At 45.0% G+C, this 14,076-nt stretch overlaps 1 protein-coding gene across 1 annotated transcript in view; it reads left to right on the top strand.

Moving 5' to 3' along the window:
• Positions 1 to 14,076, top strand: part of MPPED2 (metallophosphoesterase domain containing 2) — a 174,354-nt gene that overhangs the window by 85,168 nt on the left and 75,110 nt on the right. Inside the window, exon 4 of the mRNA XM_036258541.1 lies at positions 5,026 to 5,251. Within this exon, the coding sequence (XP_036114434.1) occupies positions 5,026 to 5,251 (226 nt within the window). The remainder of the gene's footprint in view (positions 1 to 5,025; positions 5,252 to 14,076) is intronic.

Raw genomic sequence — 14,076 nt, 5'->3', positions numbered from 1 at the left:
TTGGCTAGACTGGACTTGGGGGGTGTGGAGAACAGGACAACATGACAGTGGTTTAGATCCTGTCATCGCCCAAGGTGACTGGTTCAGTTCCCACAATGCTAAGGAAGCTCCTGGCGCATCTTGGAGAGGTCCATCCATTCCTCCCCTTATCCATGAAATACTCATTGTGCACCTGCAATTTGGATGGTACTGAACTGGGTGCCTCGTGTGAAGCAAAGCCGCAAGCCACGCTTCACACCTGCAAAAACCTCACTGTCGTATGCAAGGTAGACCCTTCGTGTGCATAAAGGAAAACTAAAAAAATGGAGTGAAAACGAATGATCACGTGCTGATTGTTTTTCCTCCACATCATGCATGTGCTTGAGAAGCTTTTTCTCATTTTATCTTGAAAACAACCTAGGAGGGGGGTGCAGTTCTTACCCATCTTTGCTGGCGCACTTGAAGAGGACATAAGAACTCTCTCTGTCCAAGGTCATGCAGCTAACATGCAGTGAAGCCTGGAGTCCCCACTCGTAACCCCAGCCCCCCCCCCCCCCCCCAGGGTTTAAATTGTAGTAGTTTAAAAATAGAATCACAAAGAATAGAAATGGAAGACATACAGTCAGGAAGTATTAAATAATACCCATCACAGTCAAGATGAAGAGAGTGTAATGAGTCAGCTAAGGTGTAAAGGGAGCTGAGGAAGAAGAGGGAGGAAGGGGAACATCAGAGAGGGAGGAGCAAAGGAGAGAGCCATGTCAGTAATGAAGGTAAGTGATGCTTTAAGTTTAAGAGACAGGGACACCACTGCAATGTGACCAGTGGAGATGAGAATGGAGAAAAAAGTCCTGGCTTTGGCTACTAGGTTATTATCAACATTCCAGGGCAAACTTTTGGAAGAGAATAGAAACAGGAGCCAGATTTCCTTGGGTGAATTCTGAGTAACCATTTGTCTCTAAGTTGCTAATTTTAATACTAGAGAGGCCCATCGGCAATGCAAACATGATAAATGGGCCAGATGTGAGAAGTAATAGAAAGTGGGGGGGTCCGTGGCAGGCTAATGGTCAGCATTGCCTGATCTTTTCATTTTCCAGAATAAGCTAGAAACCCAGAACTCCTGATTTCTAAATATTAGTTCGGTTTGTAAAAATATAAAATAAAACACAGTGGAGGGCCAACTGCAATACATCTGTGGGCTGAATTTGGCCTCCCAGTTGCTAGCTTCTGGAATTCTCTTTCCAGAAGTACAGCAGTGAAATGAGGAAGCATCATCTCCAAGAAGGCGCAAAATTAGGGCTTGTTTAGGACGATGTGAGGCGCAAGCACGTGTGTGCGCCCGTGCGTGAGCCTGTGTGAAGGGCTGCTTGTTTTTTGTTTTCCTAAGGAAGAGGATTAAATAGAGAGAGTGAGAAAGATCCAAAATAACCAAAGAGAGCTGCCTGGAAAAGGAAAGTGCTGGGGGGAGTGGGAGGAATGGGATTAAGAGGCCAATCCTTAGAAAGGCGAGAAGATGCAAAGGAGTAATAGGAAAGTTAAGATCCGGGCGTGAAGAGAGCCCACCTTGAGGTCAGAGGACACATTGTGTGCCAAGTGGGGAGTCCAGCGGAGCCTGGCAGCTGGAGAGGAAGCTGGAAGGTCTGTGGCAGCTGCTTAGGGAACAGGCAGCAGCAGGAGGTGGGACAGTTAGAGCTGTAGAGCAGCAGTGAGGGCCCAGCTGACTTTACTATCCGTTAGTTTTTAAGTGAGCATCTATTTATGTGAAGCCACTAGGCGATACAGATACAGTACAAGATGCAGATTAGAATAGGACTGACTGCTGCTTCTAAAAGTTTATGGTCTCACTATGGTCTATGGCTCCACCCTGACCTGTTGGATCCGTTTCCCACATTTTATTCATCACGCGCTACCATGATCATATCTGTGAACTGTCCGTACTGTTACTTGCCATGTTTGTGAATTATCTGTTCAGTAGTTTTCTTTAAATCATCTCATATTTTATATACAGGGTGGGGCAAAAGTAGATTTACAGTTACAAGTATGCGAAACAGTTTATTTTTGTACTATTATTTATTAATTATTATAAACCTACTTTTGTCCCACCCTGTATAAAAATAGAACAATGAAAAATGAACCAATATGTTATTTTCACTGTTATATTGTGTTTTTTAAAAATACATATTTTTAAAATATACAAAAAACTATTTGACATTTTGCCAAAAGTTCATCTCCTTTCCATCCAAAATTATTTTGTCTGTCACAGGTAGGATGTATATCATGTATTGGGAAAGATGGAACTGGTTAGTTGGTAGAGTTCTTTAGGTCATTCAGAGCAAGAACATTTCCCTGTCAGAATAACAGTACGTGACCTTGATTTTTTTTTTTTTTTTTATTCAGGCAGGTCAGCTTCTATGAGTTGGTCTGAATAAAATGGATAAAAGCAGGTACCTTTTTATTTGATGCTATTTGAATACCAAGAAGTTTGGAGCTTGACTGCAGAACCTTCCAAATTAGTCTGGAAAAAAAAAGTAAAATGCTGTCAAGTAACAGGAGGTTTGTCAGCTGCCCTGCTTACACTTTTCATATAAAACATAAAGGTTGTCAGATTATAGATGAAAGGTCAGCTCAGCAAAAAAAAAAAAAAAAAAAGTCAGACAATCTCATAACATAGGTGACAGAGAATGGAAGTTGGAAACTGCTATTGGATTCTCAGAGAGATGAGTTTGTTGCCAATGTGTAAATTTCATCACTGTTTCTGTGGCTGTTCATTTTGGTGGCGATTTCTTGATGTCGAGTGTCCCAATTTGATTTAAAAGACTCTGAGGAGTCTTAGCTTCCTGGGGAAGATTTGCTTTGCAACAGTTTTATTTTTTTTTTTAAACTGGTCTGAAGGGGAAACATGCACTTTCTTTTGCCTTGCCTCCCAATCGCACCCTTGCCGTCTCTGAACCAAAGCTCTAAAATGGAAAAAGCGAGAAGCCAGCCAAGCCCTCTTGCAAGAGCAGTGGTGCATAAAGAAAGGGTTTCCAGCGAGTCCATCATCATGAATGATTAAAGGGGAACCGGGCAGCAGCAGCGTGACTTGCACAAATACAGTTGCTCAAAGAGTCACACTGGTAGGACCTGCCCTGGAACAGATTACTGTCCGGGAAAACCTTCCAGCCTTGGGAACACAGGTGAATCTGGGGGTGTGGTATTCGGCTACGGGGGTCACAGAGCCATGATATTAGAGTTGTGGGACCTCTCCCATATTTCCAGTGTGTGCAGTGCCGGGAGTTTGCAGCCCGTTAATACAGCTTTCATCTGTATTTTGAGTGCAAGGGATTGTGTAAAATACCATCATTCTATCTAAGTAGCTTGCAGTATGCATTGCACTCCTCGTTGCTTTATGCTAGTGCAGATTATAAACTCGCATAAACATGCATTTAAGAGAGGCTTCTTTTTTTCCACGAGCTGTCCACCTTGCAGATAACTGAGGCCAAAGGCATGTCACAGCATCGAGGGCTAGTCGCCAAGGATACCCACTGACACTTGGCCACAGTGTTTTCAGTTAGTTTCATCTTTCTGCCGTGTTCTTTTCTGACTCCTTTCATCTCTCTCTTTAGCCTCCCCATTAATCCACATGCTATTTGAGCAATTTTATTACTGTTAGAAACCTGAAAAGTGAGAGCTAAAGAAAAACCAGTGGTGTTACAAAGCATATTCTGGCTATCTTAAAAAATCACTTCACTGTTAGCAGATACATTTGCAGTGTGCTCTGGGATTGTGGACTTCACAGTGTAATCTCTACAGTTTGCATTGCTGACATCCAGGTGGACCCATGACAGAATTTGCTCCCCCTCCAAAAAAAAGATACAATAATCTTCCCTGCTAGCTTCATTAATTAAATCATTGACTCTGGCTTGCTGGTAAGGACCAATTCTTTACAACAAGTGTATCCAGTGCCCTGCTAGTAGTAACTATCATTCTTTCTGGAATAGCAGGAAACATTCATTTTGCACTGGACCCAGGAGTTTTAAGAAACTGGAATTATAGGCACCATTGTCCCGCCCTTTTTTCTTTCAAAATAAAATGAAATAAAATGAAATGAAATGAGCAACGGCCCAGCGGTGAGGTTTGAGGGATGGGTAATGAAAGCGAATAGAAAGGGCATTAATTTCAGGATGGGGACAGCTGCCCGGCACTATCTCCCTTTGGATTTTGGTTCTTATAGCATCACGGTGAGTTATTAATATGTATGATCTGTACTTTATTCAAACATTATAAATCTATGCAGAAGTCTGGTGTTTGGGTTTTCCTTTATAGCTTTCATTCTTCTTCCCAGAATTATCTCATTTCGATCGGGAAACTTTTGCATAAAAAGCACACACTCAGAACTCACATTTCCATACCATAAATATTAAAAGGGGGTTAAGCTTTACAGTTTCTTCTCCCATCCCCAATGGATTGAAAGTTAGCCTTCCAATGGGGGGGCAGAGGAAGGCATTATTAATGTTCTTTTTATTCCTGAGCCAAAAGGTAAACTTTAACTTACAATATGAAATTGTATTATGTAGTTACTTTCATTTATGTAAATTGTGGCCTGCTTGGCTGTGCCACGTTTTTTTATATGAAGGATATGTTCAATCTAGCAGTTATCTGTGTTGTTAAAAATAGTCGGCTGGCTTATTTATTTTATTAAAGTATGGTTGACATACAATATATTATTTTCAGGCGTACAACACAGTGAGTCTGTATTTAAATACCTTACGATGTGGTCTGCTTATTTTTGAGGACTTAAACCAAGGCATGCCAAAGAGGAAAATGGAACCAGAAAACTTAATGTCTTCCTAGTAGCTTTTTAGCTTCTTAGCAGCTTCCCATTTCCCGTTTATTGTCATTTTTGTTAGCATAAAGGAGCAGTCATAAATTTTGGTTCCCATGGAAATATAAAGGAATGCATGAGCTATTTCATTTGGGTATACCGTCTGCTAATCACGCAGTCTCGGCTGTTGTACTCCGTGATGGGAAATGAACGTGCTAATTGGTGCTCTTTTTTTCTTCTTTCAGGAAACCTGCCCTATGAATATAAAATTGTGATCGCTGGGAATCATGAACTGACATTTGATAAGGAATTCATGGCAGACCTTGTCAAACAGGACTACTACCGTTTCCCCTCTGTGTCCAAATTGAAACCAGAGGACTTTGACAACGTCCAGTCCCTCCTGACCAACAGTATTTACTTACAAGACTCGGAGGTAACAGTGAAGGGATTCAGGATATACGGTGCACCTTGGTAAGTGTCCATTCGAACAGTCTGGCCCTTCGTTTTTTGTTTGTTTGTTTTTTTGCTCAGCCCTAAGAAAGCCTAGTGCAGACTGAGGCGCTTGCAAGGAGAAGGATGAGGCTGGAAAGAAACCTTATTGCTGTATTTCCGACAGAACAGAGCCTGGCACCATGAAGAGGGCCCTGTTTATTGTTTTCATTGTGATGCTGATGTCTTTAGGCAAGGTCAATGAGAGCAGGGCTTTAGCGATATGGGCGGGACTTTGTGTGTCTGTGGCACACAGAAGCATTTGGGGGAAAGTCCCCAATTGCTACTCTTCATGCAGATTCAGCTATTCTGAACTTCCCATTAGCCTGAGGGCCCTCAATTCTCTCCCATTTTATGCTGGAAGCACTCAGAATGTCTTGTGTAGATAGGGTTTCTTGACTCTTCCTACACATCCGAATCACAAACTCTGAATAAATGCAGATTTTGAAGCCCTGCCCATAGAGAGTCTGATTCTCCTTCCTGAACTGGAGCCCAGTAACCTGTATTTTTCCCAGCTCCCCAGACAGGGCCTCCACATGGGCAGTGAGAAGTCACAGGCTGAGAGCTCTGGACTAGAGTCCTCTGCACTGAGATGCAGAAGACTTGAAGCAGGTGCGTCTTCTCTGGGGCCAGGCAAGACGTATTTTTCGTCTCGGCTCTCTCAGTTGTCACTTGTCTGGTTTTGAAGAAGCTAATTCACAGAGGTTGAGTCCTAGTTTCTGCATCTCCAAGAGGGTGAAAATACTACCTACTTTCGAGGGTTAGGATGAGGATTAAATTAGGCGACGTTTACAGGGGATTTAGCTGAGTACCTGGTGATTTGCTTAGGATGAGAACAACTGCGTTCTCTGGCCTTGGTTCTGCCACCGCGTGTTTATGTGGACTTGTGCCGTCAGGGCCAATTTTTTCTTCTTTAAAACGGGACTATTAGATCAGGAAAGCCATATCAAAGAAGTCTTGGGTTTTTATTATTTATGTACTTTTTGAGAGCTCTGTGTATGTACAGCAGCAGAAGGAACTTTTACCCACCCAACCTAAAGAAGTATTCCAGTCTCGCCCCAGCATTGCAGGTTGAGGATGGAAGAAGACAACTAGAGTACATTCAGATTAATCACCCCCTCAACAGTGTGGTTTGTCCTCTGCAGAATAGAAAGTTGAGATGTTTTCTACTTTCTTTGGCATCCAAAAGGACTGGTGAACGGACGCAGGAAGTATATTCGTGTTCAAATCAACTTGACAGTGATTGTGAACTCTTAATTGAATCCTTACTGTAAATGCCAGGCACTAATCTAAATCCTTTATAATTATTATCTCATTTACTCAAAAGACCTTTAAGAGATGGGCACCACTGTGATTCTTCTTTGGCAGATGAGAAAACTCGGGCACAGAAAGGTTAAGTGACTGCGGGAGAATCCCACAGACACTAAGGGGTAGCATTCCTGATTTGAATCTGATGACAGGGTGTGGCTGAGGTGGCGGTGGTCATGGTGTGGTCATGGGTGGTTACTGCCTGCAGTGGGTATCTCCAGCTTTCTTGATATACGTCAATCCATTATTTTATATGCGAGAAGGTGGTAAAGGGAAAGCGAATAAACAGGAGAAGTTAGTCTTATCAAACAGGAACCTGGACATTGACCTCAGGATGGTGTGTAAAGAGCAGGAGAGAGACCCCAGCCTGAGTCTCAGTGGCCATCTAGTCCTTGAAGCATGACCTCTGACTGACAGAGAAGCTCTGCGTGGGGTTACCATCGTTTTTCCAATAACTGCAGGCGATTTTTGAAAAATCTTCAAAGGGCACAAGACTGAAGGCTGTCCCCGACAAGTAGGACTTTGCAAGGTCCCTGGGTTGATAGTTGCCAAAGTGATGGTGACAGATGAGCCTCCTCCGCGATCTGAGCAGACCCAGACCTGTCCAGCACCTGGTGTAGCCAAATCAGATTATGGCTGTGACGAAGGAGGGAATGATTTTGGATCCTGGGGCAGATCGTGCAGCATCTCAAAATTTAAAAAACACACACAAAATTATAGCAATTCAAATATGTGATGAGGTGAGGGATAATTCGTTTTTGGTGGTGGTACAAACTTCAGACAAAGTCTGAACTGAATTAATACCATTCAGAATTTTATTTTAATATTGGAAAAGGTGGTAAAGTCAAGAAAATAGGTGCTGCCCTGGCCGGTTTGGCTCAGCGGTTAGAGCGTCGGCCTGCGGTTCGGACAGACCTGGGTTCGGTTACCGCTAAGGGCACGTACCTCGGTTGTGGTTTGTCCCCAGCCCTTGTCGGGTTGTGCGGGTGGCAGCCACTCGATGTGTCCCTTTCACGTCGATGTTTCTCTCTCTCTTTCTCCTCCTCTCTCTCCTTCCCACTCTATCTGACCAAAAAATAGAAAAATGTCCTCAGGTGAGGATAAAAAAAAAAAAAAATAGGTGCCGTTAGCCCCCTAAAATGTTATCCTGAGCTCGTTTTTGTACATAATTTGTTGGGGTTTCCCAAAAGTTGGAAGTACTTCCTGCCCAGCATCTCTTACACCTGGGGAGATCTTTCCGTGGAATTGGCCTCACTTGTGGGAATTGCTGCTCTTTGTGCAGAGCACAAATGCAGAGGTTGATGAAAAGGAAATTTCAGTCTCATCCTATATTTTGGAGGCATCAGTAATTTGGATCTTACTGTGAAGATGTTTTGTTCAAGAACTGTGGATCGCCCTGGCCGGTTTGGCTCAGCGGTTAGAGCGTCCGTCCGCCTGCGGTCCGGAGAGACCCGGGTTCGGTTCCCGCTAGGGGCATGTGCCTCGGTTGCAGTTTGTCTCTGGCCCTGGTTGGTCGTGCGGGTGGCGGCCACTCGATGTGTCCCTCTCACGTCGATGTTTCCCTCTCTCTCTCTTCCTCTCTCTCCCTCCCACTCTGTCTGTACAAAAAATGGAAAAATGTCCTCGGATGAGGATTAAAAAAAAAAAAGAAGAACTGTGGATCACCTGTGGATTTAGCAACGCCTGCACAAGCATTTCTGTGCGGGGGGGGGGGGGGCAGTTTTTCCAGGTCTCCCACTTACTCAGCCTGGGACCGGGAGCGAGTTTCTGAACTCGCCATGTGGCTGTTGGCTCTTCTGTAAAGTGGGAGATAGCAACACACTGGTCTCTCACACGATTGTCGGGGGTAAATGAGTTAATGCACCCTCAGCACGCAGAAGACTTCCTGGGATCCAATAAGTGACACGTGGTAGCTGTTCCTGACACAGTGGGGTTGGTGTTTCCCGTCTACTTTGTGTCTTTGCCCATTTCGTACCAAGAGTGTGGCACTAGGTAGGGTGGGTTCTAGCCCCGGTTCAGTCTCTGCTGATTGGGTGACAAGGTGCATCGCTTAAAGCCTCTGTTGGCAGAAAGAGGGGCAGGGAGGTCTGCACTAGTCTCTTCCTGTGCTGCTCACTTTAATGTCACCAGAGTCAGAATCTTCGAAGTCAGGATCTTTCCAGCCTGCTCGATGATCTTAATATCTTATGCAAATTTCAACCTCTTTCACTATTAAAAATTTGACTAGAAGCCAAGTCACCACTTTTCTCACTTCAGAATTTAGGTTTTTCCTTCCCTGAGATTCGCCCGTAGGTGAATGCCCGCCTGCTTAGTAACCCATTAGACACTGCAGCCCCAAAACAATGGAAACTGACTTAAGTGTGATTTACTTGCTTTTCCAACGACTTTTGGGGAGGAAATAGTAAGATTTTGCTGTTATTGCTAGTGGTATTGATCTAAAAACAGAAAACAAAATAAGAACCTTGATGCTAAGAATTTCCATCCTGCCATGATTTCTCAAAAGTAACAGTCATCTGACCAGGAAGATAGCTGTGACTCATGCATCGAAAAAATGTGGATTGTGCCTTGGTCTCCCATCGAAAAGGAGTGTGAGTTCATGGTTGTTACACATTTAGAACTTACAGCACGGCTGAAAGTTTCCTGAAGATCCCGGAGGAGGAAAGCAGTCTCTCCTGATTTACAGCTTAGCGGGAGCGTGTATGTGGAGAGTGACACACAGCTCTCCAGAGAGTTCACGTGTGTTTGCGATCTGAGTGCCCTGTGGTACCTCCTGGGTCCCCCACCAAGGGGATTTGGGTGTTGTTTGATGGCTCTGGGAAAATTCAGTGGCCGACACTGAAGACGTTGTAAGTGGGGTGCCGTGCTGCGGGAGAAAGGTGCTACCCTGGAAGGAGGACACGAGTTGGCACATTCTTGGGAACCTCCCTGCCTCAAGAGGCCGTGTGGCAGCTTCTGTGGCTTCTGCCTATTTTCCTTCACTGTCGTGATTCCAAGAATCTTGAAGAAAGGAATCAGGCATGATGTGTTGCTATCTTGAGGGCTAGCAGTTCAGTTACCTTTTCTTAATTTCTCCTGTTATGTTTTTCTCTTCCTCTTGGGAGGACAGAAGAAGAGGGTCTGTGTTGCCAGACAGCTAGGTCCGCCCGGGCCTTTGCTCTTGCAACAGGAAAGCTTGTGGGTTTCTTGTGTCCCTCACGTTGATTCTCTGCCGCCAAGGTGCTTCCTGGTTTCCTCTTTACGATCACTCTCAGCCCTGTAATGTCTTTTCCAAAGGCTGCGTATGGTTAGAAAGAGGAGAAAACACTCGAATCTGTCCAGTATTAGCCACTGTGGCAGCCAACGGCTTGTCTGGCCAGCGTAGGGGGCAGTGGGATTTGAGAACCATTTTTGTATTTTTGGTTACTGATCTGCGGAGCCAGCATTGTGGTACAATTTTCAGTAAACTGGTGGGACTCGGCATTTAAACATCATCTAGCCCCTTCCTTTTGTTCTGATTTTAAGTGCTCTTTTGTTACTAAGATGCTGTATATATATATAAAAAAAAATCCAGGTACTAATTGATCAGCAGCCAAGCTGCAAAAAGTAACAAGTCTCCCTTGCTCCGACCTGAGTGGAGCAGTCTGGTGGTTCAGCAGCAGCCGGCGCCTAGCCCCCCTCTTCCACAGCAAGGCAGAGCCGGTCTCCCGTGGCTTCTAATGAATATGAGTGGGGCTTTCCAATGTGCAGGAATGTGATCTCTGTGCCGACCAAGGGGTCAGGAACAAAGGGCACACTTCTTCATGTTAGAGTAGACCCAGGTGTAATTTGTCAGATTTAGTAACTGTGGAGGAAGTGCCTTAACTTCTGCAGCAGGAAAATTAGATCTGGGGCCTAGGCAGCGTAATTCTAAAACGGCCGAACTAGCCAGAGAAAGCCCATTGAGTTGCATTTTGCAAGGAAGGGTGAGCAGGATTTTTGCCCCTCCCCCTTCCGCTTCCCCCCATTTAGGATCATAAACATGTTGAGTTCATTCATTCACTTAGATGTAATTTTCTCAGCGTTTTTCAGGGTGGGAGTTAAGTGTTGATTCCCTCTCCACAGCATTTGCAACTGTGCTCGCAACCCAATAGCTACAAGGTTGCTCACGTTTCCTTGTTCTGTTCTGTGCAAGAGTGCTTTATGTTTACTCTGTCAGAAAAGCGTCAGATGTTTTAATTTCCAATTATAAGTTTTGTAATGCATCATGTACTTTGATGACAGTCTTCAAGTTCTCGAAATAGCGAACAAATTAACAGCAGATATCGAGTGAAAGGACTAGAAAACCAATTGGCAACTCCTGTGACAGAATTCAGATATGGGGATGGATGGAATGGGCTCATTTATTTTATTTTCACAGTCATACTTTGTAATTAACTGGGGCCAAAAGAAAAAAAAGAAAGAAAGAAAGAAACATTCCCACATTCAGCAGGAAAGCCCTTTCATGCTAAAGAACCAGAACCATACAAACGATATTGGTTCTGTATCACGTTCTCAGGATTCCGGCCTTTATTCAGGAGGTTTCAGAAAGGCATTGGCACAGAAAAAGGTGTGTGTGTGTGTGTGTATGTGTGTGTGTGTGTGTGTTAAACAAATATGCACTCTGCTTTTACATGATTCTGTTTAAAGGCCCAGGCTAGCATTTCATTTTTCTTGGCTCAGGGCCCTAAGACTCTCCCATTATGAAACCTATGGCCACTCTGCCCGGTGCTAGAGTTTCAGTCTCTGTTTACATTTTTGCCCATTTCAGAACGCAGCTGACTGCTCTTAAAGCCGCCCGGGATCACATTCACTTCTGGTTGAACAACTGCCCTGTTTATTTGAAAAAGGAGAAAGCAAAACCGATACCTTTGCTTCCTACCTCCTATTGATAGCCATGTCAGTAAATAGCGTTTTGGAAATTGGTTAATGCAGAGCTTGTGATGTCGGACGCACCCCATACCCATCTCCCCTCTCTGTCCAAGCCTTGGAAGCTTGTCGCGGTGCTTCTCGGATGTGCTGGTGGTGGATGTATAGACAAACCCGGCGTAGAGGTGTTGGTGTGCTTATCAGCCATGGGTACAACTTGAATTTTTGCCTACACATTCTGAGGGACAAACTCAATTAGCAGACAAATTTGGATGGTATTTTTTCACTCAGACAGTTTTCTCATGTGTTATCTCATTTTGGGTTTCACAGTCATTCTAAGTAATTAAAATTTAGATTGAAAAACAATTCTAAACAATTAAAATAAGCAGAGTCTGTATTAACAACAATAATAAATAGCATCTACAGGCGTTTCTAGGTACTCAGTATTGCCTCGTTTTGACAGAGGAAGCAAAAATAGAGTTGCCCACAGCCGGAGAGTTAGGTTGGGAAGTGGGACTAGAGCCCAGCGTTCCTTGGCTGAGTTCCTTAGATTAAACCAGGGGACCCTACTAACCACCGCTGCCTCTCTGCTCCTCGACCTGAGGCAGCGCAGGAAGTCGCCACTTGGAACACTCGGCAGCATCCATGTAATCACCGCAAGGGCAGACAGAAATCCCAGCCAACATACTTGGAGAGCTCTCAGGGCTCAGTGATCAGGTGCCTGCGGGGGGAAATAGGAAATGTTGGGGGGACACAACAAAGGAATGATCTAGTATCTTTTGCACGGTGTGCTCCGGAACCTAGGGTTTTAAAAATGAACAATCTGCGTCTCCTAAGACACGGATCAGCTCCTTCTGGTCTTTCTGCTCATAGACAGCTTCTGTTTCCTTTGCACACCCTTCAGGGGGCCAGGCACGAGGTGCGCATGGCTTTTCCCCTCCCAAGCACCAAGTGGCAGGTGAGAGAGACAGCGGCCCTGGGCATGTGCACCATGAAGGAACTGCTGGCCGTGTGCCCCTGCTGAAGTCAGGCCTGGCGAGGGTCCAGGCACCATGTCACAGAGAAGGCCTGGACCTTCGCGTTGAGACCCAGCTGGCTGGCTGCTGGGTGTTCTTTCATTTTCTCATGTGAAACTGACAGGTTTCTTTTTAACCTAGAGTTACTGCTGGTGGGTGGAAGGAGATTATACAGTGGCTATAAGCTCCATGCGGGCAGGGATTCTGTTGTCTTTGTTCTCTATGCATATCCTAGGCCATCCCAGGGTTGGCACATAGAGGATGCTCAGTCTGTATCTGCTGAATGAATGAATGAATGAATGATGACAAAGACATGTCTGTGGCTGATGGACTGAACGTCTACACAGATGAGACACTCGGTGACGAAAGGAAAGAAAATATTTCCAAAATCTAGCACAGCCATAAATCTATAAGGAGGACCAGAGCTGGTAGAGCATCATGGAACCCAGCAGAGTGCTAAATTATGCCCATGAAGTTCACGAACATATCTAGATCCTTCCTGAACATTCAGTACTATAGAAAGCATAGCAGCATCTCCCTAGGTGTGTAGGTTTAGTGAAGGTGAGGAATGGGAATAGTTGGCAAACTTAACTTGGAGGCAGCGAGAGTTTTCCAAGAAAAGGCTTCAACAGTATTTTTAAGCTGTTTAGTGTCCTTTCTGTACCTCAGATGCCTGAGCTCCAGGCTGTGAGCAGCCATGGGAGTTTCAGTTAGAACAGGAGGCCACCTCTTCAAGCTGCGGTAAAAGAAGTTAGTGTGAGGTGTGGGTTTGGTCGGTAAGGTGTAGGTTTGGTAGGCAGCTAGACCGGGTGGGCCCCCCAGCAAATCCTGTGGACATTAAACCAGTGATACATATTTATTATTCTCTTTTTGCAGCGGTGGAATTCTCAATGGTTGAATTCTTAAGAGTTGACTTAACATCACGTAGATTCTGTACCATTTATTTTCAAGCTCTTGGGCAAACACAGACTTCTCATTTATACTCTGAACACTAAGTGCAATATGAATTTCTCCAGGTATTACCAGATAGTGAGTCCTTTGGGGTCCCATTGACAGTCTTGACCCATCTTTGCCTGGTTCCCGTCGCTGCGCTCTCTGCCTGCCTGGGGCACACTTCTCCCCCGGAGCTCAGATGTGCTCACAAGTTAAGTTCAGGCAACTACACGGGTTCCTTTAGTCCTCTTGATGATATGGGGTGCAGGTGAGATGGGCTTTGGAGCACACACAGGTAGGCAGGAGCCCCTTCCACGCATGCTCCCCTTCTGCTAGGTACCACATCTGCATAGCCTCAGGACACGCCTTCTACCCTTTACAGTAGTCATGATAATCAAAGCTATGCTGCGTTCTGAGCTGGACAGGGGAGAAGCCCTCTGCCCTTCTAGGCTGCTCTATGAGAGGGCCATCAAGGCATGACGTCACTCACCCTCCTAAGGATTCACCTGTAAGCTCTTGGGTGGCTTGTTGGGGGACAGGCCGTGCCATGTAGTGCTCAGGGACAACCCTCTGACAGTGAGAGCTTTGCTGAATCTGGGCGGAGCTCTTCCTTTAACCATGAATTCCTCAGGTTAACAAGCTCTGGCAGGACCTCCCCAGCAGAAAGACATGCCCTGAAGGACCTGA

The sequence above is a fragment of the Molossus molossus genome, unplaced genomic scaffold (assembly GCF_014108415.1).
Source record: "Molossus molossus isolate mMolMol1 unplaced genomic scaffold, mMolMol1.p scaffold_m16_p_13, whole genome shotgun sequence".
Lineage (NCBI taxonomy): Eukaryota > Metazoa > Chordata > Mammalia > Chiroptera > Molossidae > Molossus > Molossus molossus.
The sequence above is the reverse complement of the archived record's forward strand: the minus strand, read 5'-3'. Positions and strand labels throughout refer to the sequence as shown.